This window comes from Acanthochromis polyacanthus, chromosome 5, assembly GCF_021347895.1.
Source record: "Acanthochromis polyacanthus isolate Apoly-LR-REF ecotype Palm Island chromosome 5, KAUST_Apoly_ChrSc, whole genome shotgun sequence".
Classification (NCBI taxonomy): domain Eukaryota; kingdom Metazoa; phylum Chordata; class Actinopteri; family Pomacentridae; genus Acanthochromis; species Acanthochromis polyacanthus.
Genome location: NC_067117.1, coordinates 21,745,633 through 21,770,210, shown reverse-complemented (window position 1 = coordinate 21,770,210; position 24,578 = coordinate 21,745,633). Strand labels below are relative to the sequence as shown.

Sequence of the window (24,578 nt, the reverse complement as noted above, 5' to 3'; positions counted from 1 at the left end):
TCCTCCATAGCTGTTTGTTTTAGCCGTGTGCAGTGTTGCCAACTCCTCAGTAAGGAAAGTCGCTGTTGGCTGTCCTAAAAGTTGCTAGAAGTCGCTAAATGATGTCATCGCCTAATTTGCATATTTCCCAGTTTGCATGTAATTGTAATCAACGTTGTAGGAGAGAGGAATAACGTTGTGGAAGAGACTAAAAAGTGATTATAAAACACCCAAAATATATTTTGTACTGGAGGATAAATGCTGTGGTTTATTTTAGTATGACAGTGAAGAAACATTTTCATTTATATCCCGCTCCGTAAGTCTAGATGAGATCTGTAGTGACTTTGCCCATGCGCGATTCATCTGCCGTCTGGCCGCGGAGTGATGTGTCCTCTAATCAGACACTGGGACTGCTGCGGGGTTACTGGACTGACAGCCCGTGCTTTGGGACGGGGAGGAGCTCACAGCAGCACCTGCTGCTCGTTGAAAACAGTAACTGCAGAATGATTCGAGTTTTCCTGTCAGTGTCTCCAAAACGGCAGAAAAAGTCGCTAGATTTGTCCCTAGTCGCTTTTGACAAAAAAAGTCGCTAGGACGCTTTGGAAAGTCGCTAGATTTAGCGAGAAAGTCGCTAAGTTGGCAACGCGGCCCGCGTGCCTGGGCTTGCTGTAAGGCACATCGGTGACGTAAAACACTGCTGTAAAGCGTGTTTTGCAACACTGCGATATAAACGAGAGGATCTTTACATAAAACGATAGACATTTTCTATCTTCCAGACGATATCTATTGTCATATCGCCCAGCCCTAGTTACACATAGATCTAATCAACTGGTTTTAAGCTAGTTGATTCTGACATAGGTTACATACAACCTTATTTATGTTCTATGGATCAAAATTCTGCCAAACTGCCCTGTTTTTAGGAGATATTATCTGTCCCACTTTCCACTTTGCCGGCTTACAACATCCGAAGAGAAAGGAGGGCTGCTATCTGCTGGGATTGCAGCGGTGAGCAGCGGGAGGCTGTGTAACATCTTAGACGCACATCAATAAAATATTGCTAAGTAGTTTGACTGACTTGACTGGTATTTCTGGTGCCAACCATCAATGATAGCAACGTTAAATTGTTTCACCACAAAAACGCATACATTCCTACTGTTTATAAAGACAGCCGCAACATGAATAGCAGTGGGCAATGCACATGCGTTAAATGGTTTCATTGTTTGGACGTTATGTTGCCGTCCCCGCATTGACTGTGAACTTTGACAGTTTGAAACTTCAAAATCCACTGTGCAGAATTGAGGCCTAGTGAGAAAAGCTTCCAGAGAATGACAGTAATAAAAGCTGACCTCAAAGTCAGTGAGCACCACCCTGATGTCTTTTGTTCTTCAGGTGTGTCACGATGGTGCTGATGTCAAAGAACACACCATTAACCCGAGACTGGAGACTGTTTTTTTGCAGTCTAAGGCGAGTCACTCAAAGCATTTCATCATGAATACAGAAAGGCACAAAGCAGTAATAACTGGGACTGTAATTGTGTTGACTTTTTTGGCACTGGAATAATAGTAGCTGCTTTTACATATTCACCTGCTAAACACCAGGGAATAAAATTGTCTGTCAAAACATTTGTGAGTTGGTGCGCTGTGTCCCTGAACATTCTCTCTGGTCGTGAAAGTGTTATGCAGGTTAACTTCAAATTCAGCAATGTCCTTGTAAATATTCACGCACCAGGTAGATGTGTGTGAGAAATATGTTTTATAATTTTGCCTCCGGAAGCATTGAGAAGATTAAATTGATTTCTGGCATGAAAACTATTATGCAAATTGACCTGAAAGGAGTATAAACCAAGAGACTGCTGATGTTTGATAAACCTTGAAACTGAACTCCTGCTTCATAGTTAGTGCTAGAACAACTCTACATCTGACGTTGCATTGCATCAAATAATTGCCATATTAAAGTTAAATATCAGTTTCACATCTCTGCTTGTCCATCTGTAGGCTTGAATGGCCACATGGGCATACTTTCTATATCGCTCTCCTTTTCTTTCCCTTTTTTGTACCAATCTCTCTTACTTTTTCTGGCCAGCTGGTTAAATGACACTTAAACATTGTTATCACTGAATTTCTTTCATTCCCTGATAACAACAATAGGTCCCCAAAGCCGGCCCAGTGTCCGTCCTACACCTAGCTCTTGCCAGCAGTGTCTCTGGTAGATAAAATACAGAGGTCCTGAACTTTATGTTGCTCCTCATGGTGGGGGTCTAATCTGGTCACTGTGGGTGGTACAAAGTATTGTCAGGACAGAGCTCCCACTGTAGCTGTTATAGTAATGAAACACTGTTTATGAGTCTGTCTGTCTGTCTGTCTGTCTGTCTGTCTGTCTGTCTGTCTGTCTGTCTGTCTGTCTGTCTCTGTCTGTCTCTGTGTGTGTGTGTGTGTGTGTGTGTGTGTGTGTGTGTGTGTGTGTGTGTGTGTGTGTGTGTGTGTGTGTGTGTGTGTGTGTGTGTGTGTGTGTGTGTGTGTGTGTGTGTGTGTGTGTGTGTGTGTGTGTGTGTGTGTGTGTGTGTGTGTGTGTACTTGTTTCTGCTATACCGGTGGGGACTTTGACCTGACTATTTGTTATAAAGGTGGGGACTTGTCTTACGGTGGGGACCTAAAATGAGGTCCCCACGGGTGGCAACACCGTTTTCTTGGCCATATTGTTGTTAATAAAAAATGTAAAAGTGCAAAAACGTTTGTTTAGGGTTAGGCATTGATTTGGTGATGGTTAGGGTTAGGGTAAGGGTTAGGAGTTAGATATGAATGGGAGTCAATGGTAAGTCCCCACCGGTATAGAAAAACAAACGTGTGTGTGTGTGTGTGTGTGTGTGTGTGTGTGTGTGTGTGTGTGTGTGTGTGTGTGTGTGTGTGTGTGTGTGTGTGTGTGTGTGTGTGTGTGTGTGTGTGTGTGTGTGTGTGTGTGTGTGTGTGTGTGTGTGTGTGTGTGTGTGTGTGTGTGTGTGTGTGCTGTAAAGGAGATGGGTGCATAAAGCTCCATTAAGTGATTACCCTCCACCCGCAGCCCCCTTTTAGCCCCGGACCATGCCATTTGGTGGCACCTCCTCCCCACTGTGTGTGTGTTTGTGGACATGTACATATGTGTGTGCCGGTTGGCAGAGAGGGAACAGCTGCTCATTATGACAGTAAGCGTTTCCTTCTCAACCCTGTTCATACCATTGCAGGCCAACAAGTGTTCACGTTTGGCATTCATACGAGCTAAAAGATGCCTCTGTGACTGTTGGTATCAACCTTCTGCTGGATTGCCCGAGGGAAAAGGTGGCTCAGCTTTCTGCCCTGTCTCATAAGTGTGAAACAGCAGGCAAGAGGACAGACAAAAAAAAGAGAGGAGCATGGCACATTAAAGGTTATGCAGAGCTCCATATGTTCTACTGGGAAAGCACAAAAAAAAAAATCTAAAGCAGTTGGCGTAAACCGGAGGAACTTCTACCCTCAGATTTACATCCAGTGTTCTCGCCTCTTGTGCTTTCTTGTAAACAAGCAAATCGCTTTGTGGTGATTTTTCATTCAAACACAATTTTGACCTGTTGCTACTGCTTTAAATTTTAAGGCTGCTGTTTTTACTGCCGATCCTGTTCAGATATGCCGAATTAGTGTTCTATATACGTGACAGTCTCACAAAATGTTATGCACTTTGGCTCTCAGCTGCCCCTCCACAGAAATATCAATAATGTTAGGCTAATTGGCTTTCTGGTTAACATTGCCTTGACGGCAGACATAAGCTTAGAATTTCTTACTGTACAGTTTAAAGATGCTTAGCAGAATCACAACCACATTATATATTATGATGTAATATAAAATAGATGGTTTCAATTCTTTTGCTAGTTTTCTCATAATCTTGCATATTGGCATCAATTTCATGAGTGGGTTGCTGGGAAATGTGGTGTACTTTAATAGGTCTTGGTCTTCAGTTAGCCACGTTGTGAATGACCAGTCAGTGAAGCTTAATCTTTTCCAGTCTTCTGTGTAGACTTTGTTTTCAGCTGCATTCAGACTTTTATTCAAAATGCGTCCTGTTTAAAAATATATATATATGTTTTCATACACACAGCAGCCAAAATATTACTTGGCTTCATTTTGGTGGTACTCTAATACACATTAAAGCAAGCAGTCCCGCTTCCTGTGGTTGAGGGGGAGAAAGTAATATATTTTGCAGTTTGAAAAAATACAAGAATTTTCACCATTTGACTTTGGAAAGATTTGATTATTCCAGAATGAGTACAGCGATTTTGTAGGGGAGAGCATCTGCACAGAAAATAAAAAATAATGGAAGTGAATTTTTACTGTCAAGAGTTTTTTTTGAGAGTGCAAACAGTTTGGAATCTTTCTCATATGCTCTACCAGTGGCAAAGGCATGTAAAATAGGTTTTTGCTTTTTTTTTTGATTCAGATCTGGCTTGGTGCTGATCATGCAGCACTTTGCGGTGCAGATTTATGGTCAAACATATTAGTTGCATTCCATAACGCAGTCATGTAATGGCACCAACCGAAGACACCATCAACAAAGTACCTTTTTTTAATCAGCATCATCCCTTCTGTAGCCACAGTATTTCTGATCAACTGCCCAGGGCTGCACGGTTGTGGCCAATGTGACAATCAGGATTATTTTTGCTCAATATCGACATCACAATTATTTATCAGGATTATTTCAGACAAAATATTTTTATTGCACTTTCAACTAAACAGAACACTACTTTCACTTACCTGTTGTGCTACCTTCCATACAAATATTTGTGTCAATATGAGACCTAAATGCAGCGCATCTACTAGAGGAAAAACATAAATATGACACCTCATCTGCCGAATATCTGTTTATCGATAGACACTGCAATTTAGAGATGTCTCCTCACATGCAGGCTGTGGTCCACTAGCTGGACAGCTGTGCGCAGAGAAGCCTCTAGTTTCCCACTTAGTTACCGAAGCAAAGCGGGTCAGATACCTGTGTGATGAAAAATTTACTTAAAAAGAATGAAATAAGGCATTTCAGTGTAAGATTTGCCCAAGTGGAAACCAAGGAATTTTACTTACAGTGGCTATTTTCTATGTGAGATGTTTTCTCCAGGCAGAGCATGCATTTTATACATCAGTATTGCAGTGAGTTATGTTCATTTAGTTAAAAGTGTAGAATAATTTAAGTTAATATACAGGAATTAACATTGCACTCCCTAGAATTTGACTATTGGACGTGTGTATTGCTCTGCCTATACTGAAATGAAATATTTAGTAGCACAAAACATGACCATAAAATGTCTTGAAACAGTGTTTGGCCGAATTTGGGAGAAGTTGGCTATGAGGATGTACTGCTGTGGCAAAATGTAAGAAACATGAGGTTTAGCATAGACTGCACAAGAGATAAACTGATAATATGTTCCATAATCTATAATCATTCATCAGGTAATGAGTCTATATCACATTGGCATATGAGTTGAATAGTTCACAGGGGGTGACCATCATTGTTGCTTCTCAATTTCCAAACTCACCACAACAAACATAATTCAGTCTGTACTTATGTAATCATTTAAAATAAGAACATTAACTTATTCAGTATGAAGTCTGTGTCAGGTTCTTTGCTTTCTTTGTAAATGTGGCCACTATTGTAGTCTCTCTTTTACTTTTGCCGCTTCAGTTTTCCGTCAACATCTCTGCCATTCTCACTTTTTTTCTCAGTATGCTTTTGAACGGTATCTCTGTGTTACTTAATATTTCTTTCAAGGGATTTAAAGGGGGCTGTGAAGTCAGAGACCATGATGAGAACTTGTCATCACAGGAAAATATACTTGTAGCTCCTCTATGTCACTGTCTATGTTGTGCTTACTTCATCCCTAGCAACAGCATGTCGTACAGTTACAGGCTGGAGTACATTTTACGTGTTTGTGAGTGTGTTTTGATGCACCAGCAGCTCCTCATACTACAGTATGACTGCCAGATTTGTTTCCTTGATCATCTTCCTGAAATGCTAATGATTACTTTTTCTTTTTTAACGCCCACCCACCCATCCTCAGCTGGTGAAGCTGCCGAAGCTGTTAAGCCACAAGCCAGCCAGTGTTAGATGAACACCCTCACAACAAACCTCCAAGGCTTCATTGTGTGTGCCAGTAGCTGGATTATGCTAACTCCTAGCTTTGGAAGTCGCACTCTTTCTCGTTCTTCTTCGGAATTTTAGAAGTCGGCATCTGGAAGAATTGTCATTCGTCCCATCCAATCCCAGCTCTCGGCAGGAGTCTCTATGCACAACTCTAAACTTGTCTTTCCCCTCTCACTCCATTTTACAGCTCGGTCAATGGAGCTTTTGTAGGGAGGGGGTATTGAATTAATTAGGCCTATAGCGATAACAGTGTCTTACCCCTGGGTGTTAGCCAGGGCTCTGCTTTTCTACCCCTTTTGAAACACTGGTCACAATTCCACTTCCTATTTGGTTTTCTATGAGCCACAGTGTCTAAATAGAGTCGAATCAATGGCCACTTTTGTATGGGAAGTGAACTGACAGTCGGCTGAGCACTCAGGCTCCGCCGAGGACTCTCCAAGGTTGACATTCGGTTAAAGACTTGGTGGCTGGGAATGAGCTAACTGAGACAGTTTGTTTGATAGAATCTGATTGACTTTAAATCTATGTCCTCTTTATGCACAAGCACTTGGGTGTTTGTGGACACTAATTATAAATTCTGGTGATGCACAAGAAGACTTTGTCACTCTGTGTGTCCCCGTGCATTAGCCTTTAACAAACATAACAGCAGAATATACTGCCATTGTGATACTGGATGATGGAGCTGATGCACATCAAAAACATTTTGTGTGAGAGATCCATTGTCTCCAGACATGGACAACATGCATTTCTCTTTGGGTGTGTTGTATGCATGCCGGAGTGTAATGCATTCTTGCTTGAGTTAGGATCTGCACATCTGTGATTTATCACCAGTGTCACTGAACATGGCTGCAGTGGGAGCCTCTCTCCATATCCCCACACATCTATTTTTACCAGCTTATTGCTTACCGGCCCAGTAGAGACAAAGTGATTGGGAGATAAGACAGATCAGGAGATGGGAGAAAGGGAAGGCAGGGGAAGCAAGCAAAGAAGACGGAAAAGCCCTCTGTTGCCACTAGATAGATGACAAAGATATTTAGCAATGAGCACTCTCTGGGTGCTTTAATTTGTACCGTTTCTTAAGCTACAGACAGAATAGTTTTATTTTGTAGTAAGATGCAATAAATGCAGTAGAGAGGGAGAGAAGTCCAAAGAGACCAGCAGACCATTCTGACAATAGTGTGGGGTTTTGTATTAGGGATGTAAAGTGGTTCAAAGAAAGCAGAATTAATTATATTTTTGAAAAAGATAGTTACATTTATTTTCAGATAAAACCACTGTGGTATCATCTCACCATTGTTCCTGCTGTTTACCATTGATGCCACACTGGCCAACTGTCAGCAGCCGTTAGAGGCAAGTGCTACAGTATCACAGGCTTCATGCCAAATCACACACAGGTTCACACACGTTTCCCCCCTCACATATGGCACGATCTCACAAAGGTGCTACTACAATACCTCACACTCTACCCCAGCATGAAGGGGTATCAACAACCAGTGGATAATCTCCCTTTGAGAGCCTGCTAGCAGTATAGAGTGATAAATACTTTCAGTTTTTTAAAGAATGTCAACATTATCAATAACATTAATCATCAGTATTAAAGTTGCTAATGCTACATAGTGCTCTGAAGACTGCTCCTTTGGTAATATTTATGGCATATCTTAGAAAGAAAGATTTTGTGGTTTTCATTCAAATTGCATGTTATGCAGAGTGATGAAATTCCATCACATCGCAAAATGTTTTGGTCAACTATACTAAAAAATAGCACGCTGCTGAACAACTTTTCTGATGGTCCTATCTAAAAAAATCCAAACAATCTAAGGTAATACAAGAAGTGATGTATGCGATTCCCAGCTGCCACTAAAATCTCCTGCTAACTTCTGCTCTGTCTCTGATTTGGTGTCCAGGTACTACCCGCGCCCCACGTGAAGGAGAAGTTTCTGGCGTGGACTACAACTTCCTCTCAGTAGAGGACTTCCTTGAATTGGAGAAGAGTGGAACCCTGTTGGAGATAGGAACATATGAAGGTAAATTAGACAGTCACCCCTTTGGCTGGGTTCACTGGCAACTTCTACGGTTTAAAAAAAGAAATCTAACAACAAAATAAGGATGCCCTAATCAATTTTTTTTCTTTTTTTTGCCCCAATCAAATCAAAATCATTTCATATTTAGTTTCTGCTGATACCGAGTTTTAAACCAATGCCATTTTACTAGTTAATACACAATTCAAGTACAATAAAGTTATTAAAATCAATGCAATTCATTTGTTTGACAACTTAATAACTCTACAGCGCATTAAGAAAATAGCTGCATTTGTGCATCTAAGCTGTTCCATAATTTTATATGAAAACTTGTTCTAGCAGGGCACTGTCTGAAATGCAGTGCGCTGTGGCTCAACAAGCTCTAAAAGGCATTGGAAAAATATTTTCCCTGCATACATGTTAAAACTATACTGTTGTTAATACCTGATTTAGCCAACAGGAGGACCCTCTTTCTGTTTCTTGAGCAGGTGGTCACTTAATCTACACGCAATTCTGTGTGAGCAAGCAGAGAGCATTGTGGGTGTTTCATTTCCAACCTGCCAGCATGACAAAGATATGAGCTTATGTATTTGTGACAAGCTGGGACTGGACAAATGCTCTATTTTGTTCAATTTATGTAATCAATTAATTGATTGGTGATTGAAAAGTATTCAAAATTTCCATCTCTGATGCCCTATGACAAATTGTGCTCTGCCTCCATAACAACTTTACATCAACAGACATAAAGAAAAAATTGGGTTTAGATTTGTGCGGATACCAGTCAGTTAAATGCCTTTAGTGATCCCGATCCAAATCTTTGATATCAGATCAGGACATCCGCATCACAAAATCTAACAATAAATTTCCGTATACCAACTTTCAGTGACAGCAGGTTTTTAAAGAGCGCTTGTTGGCACATACAGAGGAACACTGCTAACACACAAACACAGACTGTTACGCATTTCAATGACAATTTGACACTTACTTTCTTGAGATATGAGTCAGTAAGCATCTTTAAATGGTATTTAACCTGATTTGGGATGTGTGTGTCAGTTGGTTCAACAGATATAATCGTATTTAAGTCTACAACCAGGACTTAAACTCGCCTACCAGTGGCACATTGTCAGTATGTAGCCATGTTGAGGCCACATCCAGGCGGGTCAATCTGCTTCTGGACAAATATACCTGCTGGCACAACATGAGGGAAGCCTGTCCCCTCTCTGCCTCCAGCCTGCACTCAAAACATGTCCGCCCACACCACAGACAAGGTTTGGTGTCTGTGCCAAAGACCACACTCAACACATGGTCTTCTCAATCTGATGTAGTGCAGTGCAGCAAGAACACAATTTTTCTCAATTAAAGAAATTCTAGTTCTGTCATTCTTAGCATGCGTTGCTATTAAATTCACTTTATTCCCAATAAGTGTAGCCCATAGCTACAACCACCCCTTCTTTCTCCAGTATTTTCCAGAATGTTACTTTCGGACACGTTGTAAAAAATTAGCTGAAGTAAACGTGAAAAGTTAAAGAACAGCACAAAATTTTGCTTTCAAAATCTAGATGTCATTTGTCTTCCATGCAAACAACATTACAATAGTATATTTGTGAAAAACTGATGCACACTGTTCAGTGCTTGGTTGGTATGTTTTCTGTGGGCTTTGTCACATTGACACATGAGCTCAAACACTTGTATCTTTTATAGGGCTGGCCCGAATAGTGGTTTCTGGCCTCCGAATATTCGGATACCAAAATTAATATCCGGATAGTGCCGTAGCGAACGAATTTTCAGATATTCGGGATATTCGGGTCCAACCCTAATCTTTTACAGGTTAGGCACTGAAGCTGGTTAGACGAAGCAACCAAAGTCTGTTTCTGTCTGGTAAATCTGACAGTTTGTAGATGAAGTCACGTACAGTCACTGCCCATTGATCAGTCAGTGATTGTTCTGGACATGTCTGATGACCACCGGCATCACATGTGTGAGTCAGAAAGAACATTTGAAAAAAGTAGTATGCTTTAGTTAATAGATTTCTTATTATGAAAGTAACACTGATGATTGTGTGTATAATGAAAATTTGGTTTGATTTAGAGAAAATTGACCAGTCAACCTGGAAACTCCAGCCCTATTATTTCTCACAGTGTATGTGCTACATATAACACAAAACACTTGCTTTGCTGACAGAAACGCAGTCACTGTACTGCAAATCCTGTCAACAAAAAGTCCACCATGTAGCACTTCCTTTCAGTCAGATAATGTCTAATTAAGTGTCTGCTGTGTCCACTTAGTTTGTTCAGTGTTCCATAACGATGATGATGACAAGCCAGGAGGAACAAACAAAGCCACTGGACTTCTGGCTGGCAGCGAGCTTACTCACTTCAACTGACGACAGTGTGCAGAGAATCAGGAACTTACAATGTCCTCTCTGTTTCAAATGTTTGTTTGAACAGCCAAGTCAGTGGGACACGTTATTTGACAACATCAGATTGCCAAGATCTGAGCCAGGTAGACCAAGATGCTGATGGCACAGAGATTGGTGAGATGATACATCAGAAGCAGGATGTACCACGCACTGCTATCTTGTCTGCCAACCGCCAAATAGCAAGGATGCTGAAAATATAGTAGCGTAGTAAGTAATTTATCAGACAACTGAGCAGTTCTTTATATAGTTGTAGCTCCACTCACAATTCAAATAGTCCCAGCAGCTCAATTTTTACCCTCTAAATGCTAAAGCATGCTGACTGGTATGAAAGGCATGTTGTTTTTCAAAATGTACTGCCATAAATCGAATCGTTGGATTTTCAACTTTCAGTGGCCCTTCACTGGAAAAAATACCCCTCTCAGAACAAGAAAAAAAAAAGCTTATTTCAAGGAACTTTTACCTTAAGATAAGTGAAAAATGGCTTGGTAAGATTTCTTGAAATAAGATGTGATTTTTAGAATACTGAGATCTTACAATTAGCTGGGAAAACTTATCGTAAGCTATATTTTACCAGGATTGTCAAGCTTAGGCGTCTTAAAATACGGCAGTCATGCTAAAAATAGCGATTATTCACTCAAAAATAGATTTTTGCTTTCATGTAACCTCCTAATTTGAGATGTATTAAACTTTTTTTGAGTTTTCTTGTAAAATACAACTCAAAACAAGATCATTTCAAGATTGTTTGACTTTACAAAAAATTTAAGATGCATTGTCTTAAAACAAGTCCCTCCATCTTGCTTAAATGTCACTTGTTCAGCGAACTTATTTTAAATCGAATGGGAGGAGACATTTTCACTAAAAATGAGGCAAATATACTTGGTAAGATTTTGAGTTTTTGCAGTGTTGAGCCCCTGACTTGTGATGTCCATTCTGTCAAGAGACTTAATCATATTGAAGCTTAACAATTGTGATATCTTGGTAATACTACTTTATTCTACATTTCTAAAGACATATACATATATCTACATATCTCAAAAAATAAATTAGTTACTCTAACCAGGTGTTTTAAACTATTTTTAGAAAATCAAGTCATGTAACCAACATTTTGGGACTTTCTGACTGAACTGCAGGATGTATTTGTACAGGGCAAATGGGAAGCAAGTATGGAAACAAGTTAAAAATGTGAGTAGTAAAATAGCTATAACATGTATAATTACTGCCATTTTTTCCCAGGATTGGTAGCACCTGTGGGCACTGTGGGTAACCTAAAAATGTTGAGGGTTTATTACCATGTGAGGCTCTGATATTGTGACTGATTATACCAAATAGTATTTAAACCGGCTTCCACCCTAAGTCCTTGTGTAGAATAAACGCTGTAAAGTTCAAACAATGGATCATTTGAATATAAAACTGTATTCCAGCAGACGTTTTTGTCCATAAACTCCTTTAAATAGCTTCATTTTAGGTCCATGCTAAATAATTAGATGAGTTTTGCCCCATCTAATTATTTCATATCAGTCTTAAAAACTCTTTTTCTGTTTTTTTTGTAATTTGCCAGTTTATTTTTAACTGAATTTTTGCCACCTAGAATGGAACATAATTTTAAAAATTCTTTGTATCTTGGATGTTGTTGCAGTTCTGTTTCATCAAGACTCTGGCTTTATATTTCTGCATCTTTACATCTGCCTAGTTTCTCTTTGAATGAGCATGGCTCACTTTCTCTGTTTTGTTCTCTCTTCTTTGAAATTGTCAATTAAGCTGAAATGCCAAAGAAAAAAAATCAGATGATTTTCTGCAGTACTTGGAAGGAAATATGTACTGCACTTGTGTGTCTATATAGAATCTGCTTCCCAGCACTCTTCTTTAACTATAATTATGCAAAATGAAGTGATGTTGTTCGAGAATTTTCTCATTTTCTCTTGAGTGAAATATTAATTAGTTTGTGTTAAAGTGATCTTGGTTGTGCAACATTATTTGGGCCAAAGAAGGGGAAAAAAAAGTGTAGTTTTGCTTTGGAGATTAACATTCTCCCACGGACAAACTCAGCCTTTCTATTTGCATACAAAGGCTCTGACTAACCCCCCTCCAATACACACTCACGCAAACACAACCATGCACACAAAAACCCTGTGACCCCTCTTCTCATGCCCTCCTACTACTTCTTTCTGTCTTTTTAATCCCCCACTCTGCCTCCCTCCTTGTTGCCTAGGTAACTATTATGGGACGCCCAAGCCACCGGTGCAGCCCCCCAGTGGGAAAGTGATTAGCAGTAGCGGTAGCGGCGGTGATGCCCCACTGCCAGACGGGCTCAGCAGTAGCCTGCCGGGCTCGCAGCACTCCACTCCCCGACGCACCAAGTCCTACAATGACATGCACAATGCTGGAATAGGGCCTGGAGAGCAGCAGCAGGAGGACGACGAGGACCTCCCTGACATGAACAGCAGCTTTACAGGTACGTAGAGACAGCAGGAAGAAGAAAAGGCGGAGGGTGTGGAGGGATGGTGGGGCGGGAAGTGGAGCTGCTGTTGGTATGTTTGCAGATGTACGCATGTGTTTATAGGGTTCAGCTGATGCTGGATTCACAAGCTTTTGCAATTTAGAGACTGTTTTTGTTTGGTTGGAAATCCCTTTTCTTATTTTCTGTCTAAAAAATTGAAAATGAGGTTGTCGTTTTTGAAATAAAGCGAGCAAGCACACGACTAAACACAATGTTAAGTCATGACAGTAGACAGCAGGCTTTGATCGCCTACTGTAAAAGAAAAACATAGGTTTATCCCGGGTAAAATGGCACTCTTACCATTTCATATGTTCTGAAATAAAATGTGTCTTGGACAACCGGATCAATACAGTAGCTGTCAATTAATTAATCAAAAAATGTCCTTTTGATAACTGATGGATTCTTTGTGCCCAAATATGTCATGATTAGGACTTCTTCAGCTTGTTTTTCTTCTTTTGCATACTGAAGAAGCTACTTTACAAAATATATTCCATTTAGTTTTAACAAGAAGTACCTTGGCACTTGTAGAATGTCATCTATGCCTCAGGCAGAAGCTTTCTCAAGGCAATCTGTACAAAGTGCATGTATTCAAGTACAATTCTGAGGTACTTGTCATTTGCTTGAATATTTTAAATTTGTACACTTCTGCCTCTCATTTCAGCGGAAAATATTTATTTCATTTCTTTTTTGACAACTTTAGTGAGTGGTTATATTCATAATAATGAGGCATCATTTAATGACTGGAAAAATAATCATGTGCAATGAGTAAAATGAGCTCTGCCACGCTCGCTGCAATATGAAAATAATGGTTCTAAGTTAATGACGTAATAATGATAGTCCAGTTGTATATAAAAATATAATACAGGCAGAACTCATTTTGGCTGCACAGTTAGATCTTTTACCTTTTTGTACCATAAATATCTTCATTTTTGCAATAATAATTACAAAAAAAAAATGACTGGAAATTCCTTTTACATAAAATACAATTGAATACTGTTTAGCAAAAAGATAAAAAGAAAGCTGTCCTTTCATGTGTATTGTATTTTGACACAAATTACTTTAATGTTATCTGAAAAGTATTTGATGAACAATTACAAATTGCAATGTAGGACAGTGTTGGATACTGGTGGAAATGCAGGTAAAATATACTAAAAACAAAATATAAACCGAACCATGCAACAATGTAAAGCAGTGCGAGTGCTAAACCTGTCAAGCACAGCTGACTTTTCCATTCTATTACCTTGGGCAGCAATTTGAGGTTTATGCATAAGCTGGTGCACCAAACACTCTGCACATTCACCTTCTGGAACTGTTAAGTTAAGCTCAGATGGGCATTTTTCTGTTGAGCGGCCTCATATTGCGGGTCCGAAGGTGAGACCCAGCAACAAGTGGTCAGTCAAGATGCATTTGAAGCACAATCTGAAGCCTGGTTGTTAATGACGCTCTGTTTCAAATTGATTTGGGCCACATCTTCATGTACTTGGATACAAAATACCAGTCAGGAACCAGTCCCAAGGCTGGCAGCAGCAAACTCCTTTGCACAGGCAACATCCAAATCAACTCCACATTTGGCATTACTAAACACTTTTTGTCAATTTTCCAACCGTCTCCCAGTTTTGCCTGCAACCAATCGCCAGCTGTGTGTTAGCTGTGATGTGGACTCCTTTAGCAAACAGACAGTGTGTATACAGTCAGCTGCTTGTAGATCCGTCTTCCACAGTAGCTGGAGAAATATGCTGTGCTGTATTTAGTTTGGAGTATGACACTGGAATGCAGTTGCGCTTTCTGCTGCCCTGTCTGGAGAGGAGAGAGAACGGAAGAATGTGAGTGCTGATGGATAAAGTGGGAGGAGAGTGGAAGTGGAGAGAAGGTAGCAGGAAATTAAAGAGAAAGAGGGAGTGGCCGGGAAGGGGGCGAGTCTGAAAAGGATTGGACAGAGATGGAGAGAGAAAGGGAGGCAAACAAGGGAGGTTTTTATTCTGTGAAGGAGGATAAACTGAGAAAATGAAGAAGTAGGAAAAGGCACAAATGAAGAGGAGAGAGAGGGAGAGCACTTTGATGAGGAGAGGGCCTGCAGAATACAAGAGCTTCTTTGATTGGTGAGTAAGTGGTCTCTGGGTTTGACTATGCATGTCTGCATCTAAAAATGTAATATAGTGCCATCTGGCTGCAGGCAGCAGAGGGTGGATGATATATTTGAAATCATTTGCAATGATGTCATTAATAGTTGGTAGGTCATTTGAGTGTATGAGTGAGAGGGAAGATAGTATTTGATTAGTTTAAATGATTAAAGCATCTAATTGGGGGCTGTTAGCAGGGATATTATTTTAAATGAACTGCGCCGGCCGTTCTGTGCTGTCTTTCCTCTTGTGTGTTAGTGGGTCAGTAGGCACTGTGAGGAGGTTGACTCAGCCCCAAAGCTGTTCCTGCCATGTGTTTTATCAAGGTGGGACCAAAAGTTGTTTATTTGCCGTCTGTGATTGTGTGAGCAAGGAGGGTGTCGGTCAAGCGAGAGTGTGAAAATGAGATAACAGGAAGCTAGGTGATAGCACTTCAGAGGCCCTGATTCTAGGTGTGAACTGCCCACTCAGCAGCCCCAACTGAAGTCAGTGTTTTTGTAGCTGCCGGAAGTAGTTTGGGATAAATGGCTGCACTCAAGTAGCATTTGGTGATTTTACTTTAGAGTGAAGCAGATGTTGAGGGTTTGGCAAGTCCTTGGATTGAAACCTTAGAGTTGTGGCAAGATGTTGAGTTTTAAAACCTCATGAACTACTTTAATCTTGGAAGTATTTGGATTGCACAGGCTTTTCATTAGTGAGGAAATCTAAAACATTTTAGAAAACATTTTCTTTTATTTATAAAAGGGTTTTGCTTCTTACATTAAACATGGCAGTCTGACATGTTGCCACCTGGCTGACATCTGTGCTGTGTCTGCCTCTTGCTGTGTAAAAATAGCCTCATCTCAGCCTATTTAAGCAGCAGAAGATATTGTTTTCTTGAGAAAGCCGTTTTTCGTTGACCTTTTATTAGATTTCCTCTTGTGGCACTTCCACTGTTTTCACAGCCACCTTTTGTTCCCCAAAGTGTCACTGAAATTAGTTAACCTAAATATACTTGACACCAAACTGTGTTTGTGTTTGATCCCTCCAGGAGACTCCAGTGAATTAGACGAGATTCATCACTCCGTGCGCCCCTTCGCCCCCCGCCAGAGTGAACCGTCCTACCCTGGGACGACCCCCTCACCACCGGCCACCACGGAGAGCACACAGCAGACACACTCTCACCTGAGCCATCCTCCCCCAGAGGACCCACTGGGACCTCTGCCGGACAACTGGGAGATGGCCTACACCGAGAATGGAGAGGTCTACTTTATAGAGTAAGTAACAAAGCATACTCATATTCTCAGCATTATTTATTCTTATTTAGCCCTCTGAACCCCAAGCAGTTTCTTCCCTGGTCATATGTTTATACCCTCTAGGCTCGTTTTTCACTGCAATATGAAGTCCTGTATCTCTCTGGAAATGGCACAACCATGGCTAGAACTAGAGAGAACTCATAAGTGTCTTCTATGAAGTATGACATAGTTATAATATGATGAATCATAATTTCTTTAGTTGAAATTTGCAATAAACATATTTTTATTTTCTAGAGTCTCTATCATTGAATAAATTTATTTCGCCATTTTTTTCAATAAGAGTTTTAATGCAGTAATTTTGATTAAATATCATGATTTTAGCTTTAGATTGAGTTGAATTTCTCTGATTGTTTATTTTAGAATTTCTTCATGAAACCTGCTGTCAACATATACAGCATTTTTCCAAGTTGTTACAGAACCTTTGTCAAGGAAACAATTTTAGTTTTTAAACATAAGATATATTGAATTTTTGGATTTTGATTAACTGTCACAATTTTAGGTTTAGGCTGAGTTCATTTTTCTGATAAAACCAAAAGTTGGGTTTGATTAGTTAAAGGGCAGCTGGAAAGTTGAAAATCTGATGAGTCGTCCTGCTTTACCAGTTTCTGTGTGTGATAAATGGTGCCATTTTGGCGAGTTTTCAAAAAATAAAAAGAAATAACATGCCTTTCAATCCAGCCGGCTGGTTTTTAGGGTTCAGAGTTTTAAAGTATTATTTGAATATTGTCTGCTTTCAGGTTTTGATGGGTTCTGTTTGTACAGAGTAAATTATTGTGCAACACTGAGTTAGTTGAAATGAAACTTTATAACAAGTGACATGTTACCAGAATCTTTTCTTTGTAAATGTACATGACCAGTCAAAGATTTGGACACACCTTCTCATTCCATGCTTTTTACTCATTTGTATTATTTTAACATGCAGATTAATACTGAAGATTACCACTTTTTTGTTTACAATAAAATTCCATATGTATTCTTTTATAGCTCTGATGTCTTCAGTATTTATCTACTTTCTGTAAAACCATTGAATGAGAAAATGTGTCCTAACTTTTGACCGGTAGTGTGTGTTTTTGAATTACAGTTTGCAGCAGGACATAATGTGTAGTAATAAATCAAACTGTTTGAAGTCTCGCTCTCATACTGAAGGGGTAAGTGCACCTAGTATTGTGCATCAAGATTTCCACTAAATATCATACATAGAATTTCTGGTGTTATTGTGAATAATTAAAAAATGTACAAAGGTCAAACTTTGAAACGTATGAAAGAATCCTAAATTAAAAATTGTGACATTGTGTCCACACAATCTTCCCAATATAATTATGAAAGCTAATAATAACATTTTTAATTTATAAAACACTTTGTAAAATGAAAATTGCCGTGTTTCACAGGGCAGCAAAAAAACAAACAAAAAAACCCAGACAAGTGATAAAATCATCAGGTTTTAAAATATAGTGTTTTAGAAGAAATAAAATACATTCAAAAGCATTTAAAACTCCAGATATCTCCACTGACAGCATTACATGATGACGTACACGGATAAACAAATCAATTTCATATTCCTATTCAATAATATTGAAAAAAATGCGTGTATTATCATATGAAATGATGAAAGGTCTGGTAAACGAGCACTGTTCTGAGTAAAACGAGACTCAGGAACTAACTAGCCTTAAAAATGACCAAAATAAGAGCTTTAAAATAAGAGTAGTCAAATTGGTGTTTTTCATTCTTAAAGTGACTGTTTATTTCTAACGAGCTCAGTTACTTTCTCTCAACGCATTAGCTACAGTTTGTAATTAAAGATAATTATGGAGAAGTACTTTTTGTTTGTTCTAATGTATTGTTGTTTGTAAGAGAAAACAAAAACGAACTCGTTATGGAAGTTGATTTTCAGTCTTTCTGGTTTGTATTTATATATTAACAGCAGATCCTATTTATCTCAGACTTCAGGATGTCATCACAGAATAGAGTTGCACATGTTTTTAAACTGAATTTACAGACCCCTTTGGTAACAGTAAACCTTCATCTAGCAATCTTGAGCTGCATCCTGTGCTATAACTTTGAAATCCATCTTTAACAATCCTTTATTACATCCCAGTTGTGAGGACATCAAGATTATTTGTTGCCTACCTCCAGGTAATTTTATTCTCTTTGTTCTTTTTTCAGCCACAATACAAAGACCACCTCCTGGATAGACCCTCGGTGCCTGGACAAACCTCAGAAACCCCTGGAAGAATGTGAAGACGATGGTATGTCCTTGTTTCATTGCGCACGAGACTATGCATGCTTATGTCAAATCTTCTATGTGTTGTATGCATAGAATTCCATGCAAAAGGGTTGATGCTTTGTTTCAGTTCTCCTTATGTAAAATCCCAGTCTTTTCATTATGAAAAGATGATAGATTTTGCCAAAAGCAATTAGCTGTATTGTAATGAAAATCTAGGATGTACATGATGGAGTAGAGGTTCCCTCAGTCGCCCTTAGGTGTCAGTGTTGGGTCAGAGAAAGTACTGAACAGTCTTTGGGTGGCACTGTTCTACTGTGCTCATTTTTTTCAACTGTTTCTCATTGCAAGAGGCTCCACACCTTCTCTGAACTGTTTGCCTCATTTCTATCATCTACCCTAAATAAGTAATGACTGACTAGACCCTGATCTACACTGAGGCGCCCTCCACATGATGAATGGTTTCCATCATTTGGGCTGCATACATTTCTTCAGCAGCTCTGCTCCATTATTGCATTATAAACCACATAAATAGATTCAGTCATTTAGGGGAAAACCATGCCATTAGATTTTTGTAAACATGAATTTCACAAGAGCTTGATGATCTGGCTTTGATTACCTCTTGCCACCCTGTGGCCAGATGCTGTAATTACATCCAGCTAACCCAAAGATGTGTCTCTTTCTCCCTCTCTGACCTCATCGGCTCTCCAACAATCACCTCATCCTGCTGGGTTGTCCGTCCCACTGAGTAGAAGGGGTACACACAGAGGAGCTGGATAATGACTTGGGTAGGAACTTCTCTCATCTTTTACACTGCCATGCTGGGACACAAATGTCTACCTTTGCACTCACGGTCCCACCACAAGTGTCACTTTGATCATGCACAAATATAACTGTTGTAAGTGGACAGCTGAACTTAAAGAGTGTGAAATAGTGAAGGGAAGAAAACTGAGGCATGGCAATTAAATCCCCCCTCTGGTGAGAAGTTTTCTACCTCGTTAACATGTCCATATGGTGTTTTTATATGCTAGAAGATCGATCATGAGCGAAATAAGCAGCCAGTGCCATGGCTGAGCATTTTCACTTTGAAATTGCAGATGTTCTGAGACTGATGATGGTCTTTAAAACATAGATTTACTCCTCTGAGAGTTCCATAGGTTTTTTGTGTATGAATGTACGTTTTCTATATAGAAATCCTGTCATCTTCAGAATCAGATTCCAGCTCCAGCAAATGAGTGGCTCAGATGTTACAGCTTGTCTTGAGTAGTTTTACACTGTTTAGGGAGAGTTGTTTGTGAGCTGGTGTGCTGGGGCTGCTGTGAGAGAAACGGTGACATTCTAGAGAAAGCCAAGCTATAATGTCGCATCTCACACGTCTAAATATGCAGCTTTGATACACAGTGATGAGATTTTAGGCCCTAGAGGGACTTTAATGGCGCACATCTACATAATCACATGCACGTCAGCACCAGAGACTCACGATGTGCCACAACATTTGGTTAAAGGTGACTAACCCCAACCCCTTGGCTCTAAACATCTAGAAATTAGACATTAGGCTAGCAGGCACTTGACATTTGTCTAGCCTACCCTTACTGTGTGGCTTTGATTTCTAACAAACACACTCTGTATGTGGCCTTGAACACAAGGCAGTCATCTGACATGTGAGAGGCAAAAGCTGATACAAAGAAGATTGTTATAACGATGATTTCCTAATGGGTGTCTGTCGAAGCCAGACAGCAATAGACTTTTCTCCTGAGGCCCATCAGCACACTAACTAACCTATCAGACACAGCAGTGTGGCCACTTGTGCCGGATAAATAGTGTCTGGAGATGATGTTATGCACTGATAATGAATGATGTCATTCTACCAGAGTAGATGTCTGATTAATGTTTGTGCTAGACCCTTTTGATTGGTACGTTTTGACATCACCTGGATGTAAAAAGAAATACAGGGACAAAAAGCAGCAATGTACACGTTATGTCGCTGTCTTTTCTGTTTACAAAATGCGAAATAAATCTGAATACATAATGTCAAGAGAAAGCTGAAATCTCTCAGAAAACCATCATTAATCTTTTTTCCGATCTTAATGTTGAGTTAAAAAGAACTAAATGTAGTATGAAAGAGGTCACCCACAGACAAAAAAATCTGCTATGCCTGCTTTTCTCTCTAGCTCTTTATTTCCAGCAGCAGGAGCAGGCAGATGTTTTCAGCAAAAAGCATTAAAATCGGAGAACAGAGAGCACTACATGTAGAAGTTGATGAGGTGCTGTGAAGGTGAACCCTGCTTTCATCAGGATTTTTATTTATTTATTTCCAGCCTCCATTGTTAAGCATTTTAAACAGCTGCCATGTTAAAATTGTCAGATCAGGCAGGTCCCCTGTCCATAAAACAGCCCTCGACTGGATGAACTTGTTCAATAATTATCGATCAGCGCAATCCAATACAGGTGGGCAACGAAACGCAATTAACTCCCGTCCTCAAAGGAAAAGCACACGAAAGCATGTTATAAACGCCGGCACACACATGCTCAAATCCTCACATACACCCACAAGTGTCTCTCCGTGGCACATGCTTACTCAGGAGAAATCAGTCGCCACGTTGTATCAGGAGAACGAGATACAAACAGTTAAACGTGTAATTCATCAGGCTTGACTCCCCCTTGAATTCACAACATGTTCTAGAGAGTGAGATGTGGGAAGAGGGACAAAAGGGTGAGAGGGAAAACACTGCTTAATGAACGACGGGTTCTTCTCTCGTTTGTGTTTCCGCACGCTGAAATGTGTCCTGTGCTTTTAAGACATTTGCAACATGCTCTCTCTGCTTTCTCTGCGCTCTCACACATCCTCACCACACACACAGGTGCTTCTCCCGGAGCGGAACTAGTGCAGTGTGAAATCAAGTGGGTGATTAAAATTTTGCGTGAGGTGAGGCAGGACCACATTCCATTTAACGTTCCAGTTCAAAACATCTGAATGATAATTCACCATGCCTGCTTTGTGGGTTCACCCTTGCAACAAGCCCGCTGCATTTCTTCCTTGCCTCTTATGCTTTGTGTATTAGCTGCTTTTAGCAGGTGTGGAAAATATGGAATAATAGAGGCTCAAGTGCATGAAATTTTGGACTCTGATTAGAGATTTGTCCTTGGTTGCTATGAAATTTCACGTACAAATCACAGATACATATCAGCAGTAGTGGGTGTCATGTACAGACAGTTTTAATGTTTAATTCACCCTGATTTTATTGTATCCGTGGCTGATTCCACTCCAGCCAAAGGCCCACTTCATTAAAAAACAGAGGGAAGCTCTCCAAGTTGGATGATTGTAATTACCATCTACTCGTACACAGGGCAAGACAGAATAGGCTGAGGGTAATAATATGTAAAACTTATACATCACAGGAGAGGATTATTGGACAATCTGTGTTTGTAGCCAATTAGAAGCATCTGACATTATCTGTGTGGAGGCTAGCCAATAATCAATGCTGCTGTAATCAGGCTATAGAACTCAATCAGATGGCTCTGTTGGAGATAATGGCGGTACACTCTCTGGCAAAGAGATGGTAAACCGTAGAAACAGTACAAGACTGCACCATTGGGCAATTGCATACTGCTAAAGTGGGCCCAGTCGTATTCTTTCCTAATCAACACTGAAATTCACTCACTATGTAAAAACCTGGTAAAGCGTCTGTACACGTGTGCATGCATCTCTTTGAGTCGACAGCCATTTTCAATGTTAGGGAAGTAGGCTTTCATTCAAGACGAGGCCAACAATGGAGGAGCTGGCACAAGTGAAGTCAAGTCTGCAGTTCAGTGCCTATTAAAAGTATGCCGAGTTTTGAATACAAGTGTTTTGAAATTCAGTGCTTATGAAACGTATTTATTCTCCTTGAAATTTTTCCTATTTCAGCATTCATTCATGGTGAAGATAATTTGGCTTTGTAGACAAGAATTTACAAAAAAATAAAATAAAAAGACTTTTTCAAATGTAAAAAGATTTCTATAAAGTAATGTTAGTCTATTTAAAATATAATGCGTACAAAAAGCGACTGCATAATTTTTTACCCTTTTGAAGGTGACTCACCCGATTCAATGCAGTTGGTGGTAGAAGTCACACAATTAAATGGAGCGGATCATCTAAGTGCAGTGATGGTTTGTAAAGATACCTGGATCTGGAACGTCCATTCGCTGGTGAATCAGTACTCCTGACGACAACTACAGCATGAAAACAAAAGAACACCAAGAATAAGTCAGAGGATTGTTACAGGACAAGTCACTGAACGTCCCTTGGAGTACAGTTAAATCCATCGTTAAGAAATGGAAGGAAAATGTGGCAGGTCATGCCAGAAAGACACTAGTGATTGAGGCCATCAAGACACCTATGACTCCTCTGAAGGAGTTACAAACGACTGAAATGGGAGAGACTGTGCGCCTGTTCTTTAACAGTCAAAGCATTATAGGAGGATAGCAAAGAGAAAGCCACTGTTGGGGGGAGGGGGGGGCCCATATTAGATCTCCACTAGAGTTTGCCAAAAGGCACATGGGATACTCTGAAGTCAACAGGAAGAAACTTCTTTTATATGATGAGAGCAAAATTGAACTATTTGGCTATCAGACTAGACATTGTGTTTGACAGACACCAAACACTAGATTTTAATAGAGATGTTCATTTATGATGCCCAAGCAACCTGGCAGAACTCGGATAGTTTTACAAAAGACGTGTCCAGATATGAAAGCCTGACTGAGACCCATCCACGCAGGCTTGATGCTGTAATTGTGGCTAAGGATGCAATTAAATGTTAAATCAAATAAGATTATGCATTCGCTTATTTCATTTTTTTTTCATTTTGTCATTGTCATCTTACTTTGTACAGTTCTGATTTCACTTTGATGTGAAAGAAGCTTTTTTGCATATTCTTATCCTAAAAGCCAAACTATACTGACCATGATTTATTGCTGTAAATCAGTAAAACATGAATATTTCAAAGGAGGGTTCATACTTTTTACAGACACTGTAATTTCACACAAGCACACAATGACAAACAAAACACAGACTTTAGCAGACAGAGACCACAGCCACAGTACTCGTGTGCTCAGCCAAGGACAGATAGTTTCATCACTTAATTAATTAGAAGTGTACGTCTTTGTAATATTCTTCAGAATAGTTGTCATTGGTATGAGGAGAAGGAAATAAGGAAAAACAGTCATTCAAAAATCATCCAATCATTTTCTGGCGTTCCATCCACACAATTTCAAGTCTTTTCAACTCAAAAAAAATTTTTTGTGTGTTTTTGTACAGAGGTTTCAAAGCCTGGATTAGTCTACCTTCCTCTCCCTCAGTTTTCTCTACTTAAGAACTTCACCTGTTTTTTTCCATTGCTTTTTTTCTTACCTCCCACTTTCCCTGCCTTCCTTCCTTCTCCCTGACCCTTCCTCTACTCCTTTTCTCCCTCCTCCTTTCATGTCACCTCCTCCCCCCTCCATTCATCCACCCATCTGTGCCCATGGGGGTCTTGCTCTGTTCTTATCTGATGTGTGGAAATGTCACCAGTGTGATGGGGACAGAGGTGGGGACAGCCAGACAGCCTGTGAAGCTGCTGAGTTCATTTCTCCAGCCTTGGACACTGACTGACAGGCAGACACAATGAAGAGGCGAAAGGTCTCTACTGGCCTCGCCTCTAATGGCTCAGTACATGGCCTCCTGCAACTTCACCGCCTCGAGTTTTCCTTGCTTCCTCTGTCTCATTGTCTTTTTTTTTTTCCCCCTCCTCCCCTTTTCTCACAGAACTTCCTCCAGGATGGGAGAAAATAGATGATCCAGTGTATGGGGTCTACTATGTTGAGTAAGTGATGCATTGTGTACACTGCAAGGACACACTGAACACAGGAATGCC

At 40.0% G+C, this 24,578-nt stretch overlaps 1 protein-coding gene across 1 annotated transcript in view; it reads left to right on the top strand.

Moving 5' to 3' along the window:
* magi1b (membrane associated guanylate kinase, WW and PDZ domain containing 1b) overlaps nt 1-24,578 on the top strand; it is a 161,771-nt gene that overhangs the window by 94,913 nt on the left and 42,280 nt on the right. The window contains 6 exon segments of the mRNA XM_051948779.1: nt 8,022-8,141; nt 12,764-13,006; nt 16,202-16,427; nt 18,630-18,712; nt 19,440-19,475; nt 24,470-24,527. Of these exon segments, the coding sequence (XP_051804739.1) occupies nt 8,022-8,141; nt 12,764-13,006; nt 16,202-16,427; nt 18,630-18,712; nt 19,440-19,475; nt 24,470-24,527 (766 nt within the window).